At 53.7% G+C, this 5,000-nt stretch overlaps 1 protein-coding gene across 1 annotated transcript in view; it reads right to left on the minus strand.

Annotated features, from left to right (window-relative positions):
* The window catches only part of dip2bb (disco-interacting protein 2 homolog Bb), a gene marked incomplete at both ends in the record, with an annotated part of 77,071 nt that overhangs the window by 20,032 nt on the left and 52,039 nt on the right, over positions 1–5,000 (minus strand). Inside the window, 6 exons of the mRNA XM_084445633.1 lie at positions 928–1,040; positions 1,429–1,630; positions 2,409–2,523; positions 3,386–3,513; positions 4,006–4,086; positions 4,616–4,752. Coding sequence (XP_084301759.1) covers positions 928–1,040; positions 1,429–1,630; positions 2,409–2,523; positions 3,386–3,513; positions 4,006–4,086; positions 4,616–4,752 — 776 coding nt within the window. The remainder of the gene's footprint in view (positions 1–927; positions 1,041–1,428; positions 1,631–2,408; positions 2,524–3,385; positions 3,514–4,005; positions 4,087–4,615; positions 4,753–5,000) is intronic.

Raw genomic sequence — 5,000 nt, forward strand, 5'->3', positions numbered from 1 at the left:
CAGGCTAGGAAACACACCGCTTCCACGCCGACAGGCTAGGAAACACATCGCTTCCACGGCAACAGGCTAGGAAACACACCGCTTCCACGACGACAGGCTAGGAAACACACCGCTTACACGGCGACAGGCTAGGAAACACACCGCTTCCACGGCGACAGGCTAGGAAACACACCGCTTCCACGACGTGGGAGGAGCCAACGCACTCCTTAACATAATGACCAGAGAGACTGAACCAGTTGGGACAGCAGTTAGAGGGAGATATTTATCAGGAGAGGACTACTGAGCTCAACTGGAGGAAAGTGGATAATGGGATTGCATAGGTGTCTGTGAGGGACTGAGAGAGAGAGAGAGAGAGAGAGAGTACACGTGGAAGATAAGGGTTGGGTTGCATAAACACACACATGCAATGTCTGAACTTTCATCACTTTTGACGGGATGAAACAACTCATAGTATCCTGTGAGAACATAAACGCTCAAAAACGAGGTCATGCAACTGAAACATGAGTCCAGCCGCTGCACACGTCACAAGACAGCACAGTGAAGCCAGGGGGCAGGAGAAAGCAGAGCTGTGAGGGCGCAGAGAGGCGGAGGACGAGGTCTTACCATCATGGTTGGCCACATGCAGAGCTACGTCCAGACAGAGAGGAAAGGTAGGACAGAAGAGACAGTCCATCATGAAGAAGAGACAGTCCATCATGAAGAAGAGACAGTCCATCATGTGTCCTTCAGAGGCGGACAGACAGACTTGACAGGAAACCAGATCAGCTCTCTAGGAGGAGGCTGAGGCGAAGGACAGGGTCTAATCTGATCCCAGATCTGTGTTTAGGAACAAGCTCTGCTGAACTACAGTTCCCACAATACCTACAGGGTATTCCTCTGGCTGTCCTGATAGGTCTACGGAGCCCTGCGGCGGTGTGGTTGTCCTACCTTCCTGACCAGGTCCTGGTCCTCGATCAAGCCCAGCTCCCGGCCCGCTGCCTGGGCAATCCTCTTCCCCGCCACCAGGTTCCCCACCATGATGGAGGCCGGCCCCACGCCCACTAACACAGGAGAGAGAGCACAGAACACACACCCGGGGTCAAGAGTGCATCACGCACACACACACACACACACACACACACACACACACACACACACACACACAGAGACAGACCCGGAACACGGACACACACACTCAGACACACAAACACACACACGCGCACACACACACACACACACACACACACACACGGAACACGGACACACACACACAGACACGGACACACACACTCAGACACACAAACACACACACACACACACACACACACACACAGAGACACAGACACGGAACACGGACACACACACACAGACACGAACACACACACTCAGACACACAAACACACACACAAACACACACACACATACACACACACGCAGGCCTGGGTGTACCTGGCTGTTTCTGGCGGGGCTTGGGCAGGTTGGTGACGCAGGTGTGGGGGCAGAGCAGGATGTTGCAGGGGTGCAGGTTCCCCTCCAGGAAACTGTGCTTGGTCTGGGAGGTGTGGATGCCCCCCAGGGGGGTCTTGGGCAGCGTGTTGGCGGGCACCAGCGCCAGGCAGTACAGACCCACCTGGTGGATGCTGTCGATGGCCTGGGCACCGCACCGGCAGGAAGGGCAGGATGGAATGAGGAACGCGGCAGATTTAGGATCAGCAGGACAGGACTATGTGATCGTATGGTCAGTAGGACAGGGGTATGTGATCGTATGGTCAGTAGGACAGGGGTATGTGATCGTATGGTCAGTAGGACAGGGGTATGTGATCGTATGGTCAGTAGGACAGGGGTATGTGATCGTATGGTCAGTAGGACAGGGGTATGTGATCGTATGGTCAGTAGGACAGCAGTATGTGATCGTATGGTCAGTAGGACAGGACTATGTGATCGTATGGTCAGTAGGACAGGAGTATGTGATCGTATGGTCAGTAGGACAGGGGTATGTGATCGTATGGTCAGAAGGACAGGGGTATGTGATCGTATGGTCAGTAGGACAGGAGTATGTGATCGTATGGTGCTGGATGTTGACTGAGGCGAATGTAGAGGCTCTGTATAAAGGTCAGTATGAAATATCCCAAAGCAGAGGTTGTTCTAGTATTAATAATATGTTGCAAAGGTGTTTTATAATCCCATGTGGGATGGGCCAATAGTTCGCAAAACACTTAAAATAATACAATTCATTCATTCATTCATTCATTCATTCATTCATTCATTCATTCATTCATTCATTTATTCATTCATTCGTTCGTTCATTCATTCATTCATTCATTCATTCAGCCATTCGTTCATTCATGCATTCATTGAGCCATTTATTCATTCTTCATTCATTCATTAATGCATTCACAGAACAGCTGCCCCCTCAGAGGCTTGTTTACCTGCAGTACCCGGCTCATCCACTGGAAGCTGTCCTCCTCGCTGGCGTCCGGTCGCTGCTCGGCCACGATCACGATCCTCTCGTCGTAGAACACCGTCACGGAGAACACGGCGATCCTGAGGACCCCAGAACACAGAACACCCCCCCTCCGTTAGGATCAGGATCCCAGAGCACAGAACACCCCCCTCCGTTAGGATCAGGACCCCAGAACACAGAACACGCCCCCTCCGTTAGGATCAGGACCCCAGAACACCCCCCCTCCGTTAGGATCAGGACCCCAGAACACAGAACACGCCCCCTCCGTTAGGATCAGGACCCCAGAACACCCCCCCTCCGTTAGGATCAGGACCCCAGAACACAGAACACGCCCCCTCCATTAGGATCAGGACCCCAGAACACCCCCCCTCCGTTAGGATCAGGACCCCAGAACACAGAACACCCCCCCTCCGTTAGGATCAGGACCCCAGAACACCCCCCCCCCCCCCCCCTCCGTTAGGATCAGGACCCCAGAACCCCCCCCCCCCCCCTTAGGATCCTGCTCCGTTCATCACAGCACATCGTTTGTACAGTGAGACCATTATGTAAAAAGTACAGTTGCCCACAAGCCTGCAGTGCACACTCCTAACCACCAGGTGGCAGTGGTTCTACATGACTAACACGGCTGCAGCTCCTCACCTGACCCACAGGGGACACAGGAAACACACTTCAATAAATCTATTATGGAAATACAGTAATTTTCCAGTTTGCTGTAATAACAAACCCCCTGCTACCATCACACATGCACACACACAAACACGCACGCATGCACACACACACACACACACACACACACACACACGCAAACACACACACGCACACAAACACACACACACACAAACACACGCACACACGCAAACACACACACGCACACAAACACACACACACACACACACACACACACATACACACACACACACACAGATGGGCCGACACACTCACCTCCCCCGGTACACAGTCTTGACCGGCTCCACGGCCAGGGCGGTGGCCACCAGGTCGTCAGCGTTGTGTCTGCGGCCGCTGACCATCAGTAGACCCTCGTTCTTCCCCACCACAAAGATCAGACTGCCCTGCAGGGGGGGGGGGGGGGGTTAGAGGGGCAAGATGGCGCCGTCTGTGGTGTGCTGGCTTGTATCTTGCACTGTCCTGTCCTGTCCTGCAATCTGTCCTGTCCTGCACCCTGTCCTGCCCTGTCCTGTCCTGTCCTGCCCTGCCCTGTCCTGCCCTGTCCTGCCCTGCCCTGCCCTGCCCTGCCCTGCCCTGCCCTGTCCTGTCCTGCCCTGTCCTGTCCTGTCCTGTCCTGCCCTGTCCTGTCCCCTGTCCTGTCCTGTCCTGTCCTGTCCTGTCCTGTGCACTTGTCCATTGTTGTAAAGCACCACAGTGTCGCATGTATGTACAGTACAAATGGCAATAAAATAATTCTGATTCTGATTCTGCTCTAACACACGCTGCATCACTGCAAGTCTCTGTGGATGAAAGCGTCTGGCTGAATGACTGTAATGTACGGGAGGTCCAGTCCAGTAGAACACGCGCGTGTTAAGAAGACTCAACAACCGTCTCACCGGCCCAACGAAGCCCAGAAGTCCCGACCTCACAAAGGGGATTTCACCAATAGGAGCTCCGCTGGAGTTGACCGGGATCACCTTCACAGCACAGAGACACAGAGACACAGGACACAGGACACACAGAGACACACAGGACACACAGAGACACACAGAGACACACAGGAGACGCACAGGAGACACGGAGACACACAGGACACACAGAGACACACAGGACACACAGAGACACACAGGAGACACAGAGACACAGGAGACACAGGAGACACAGGAGACACAGAGACACAGAGACACAGAGACATAGGAGACACAGAGACACAGGACACATAGGAGACACAGAGACACAGGAGACACAGAGACACAGGACACAGAGACACACAGAGACACAGAGACACACAGAGAGACACAGAGACACAGAGACACAGGACAGACAGACACAGACACAGGAGACACACAGGCGTAGAGAGTTAGAACGTTTTCCTGCTCTATAATGTGAAGAGAACATGTGCTGAGTGGGTGAGAAGACATGGGTGAGTTTAGAGACGGTGAGAGTTGAGCAGCGGTCCAGGGGGTCAGGAGGTCAGGGGGTTAGGGGGTCAGGGGTCGGCCGCACCTCAAAGGTGTTCTTGGTGACCCCGGGGAGGCCGTAGTACATGTTCCCTCCGGCGCGAGAGTTGATCACAATCTCCCCGATCTCATCTGTCCTGCACAGCTGGGGGGGCCCGTCCAGCTTCACTATACACATCAGGGCTGCACACGCGCACACACACACACACACACACACACACACACACACACACACACACACAGACAGGGGGTCAGCACTGAAGAAGAATTCACTCCTACAGGTGTCAGAGCAGGATTCATGACTCACGCCTGATTTATCATCAGAGTGAAATTACACACTTGGTGCTTTCTATCAGTCATACATCCCTTTAACACCCTTTACTTACTTACCTCCCTCCCTCCCTCCCTCTCTCTCTGTCTCTCTCCCTCCC

The sequence above is a fragment of the Borostomias antarcticus genome (genome assembly GCF_949987555.1).
Source record: "Borostomias antarcticus genome assembly, chromosome: 11".
NCBI lineage: Eukaryota > Metazoa > Chordata > Actinopteri > Stomiiformes > Stomiidae > Borostomias > Borostomias antarcticus.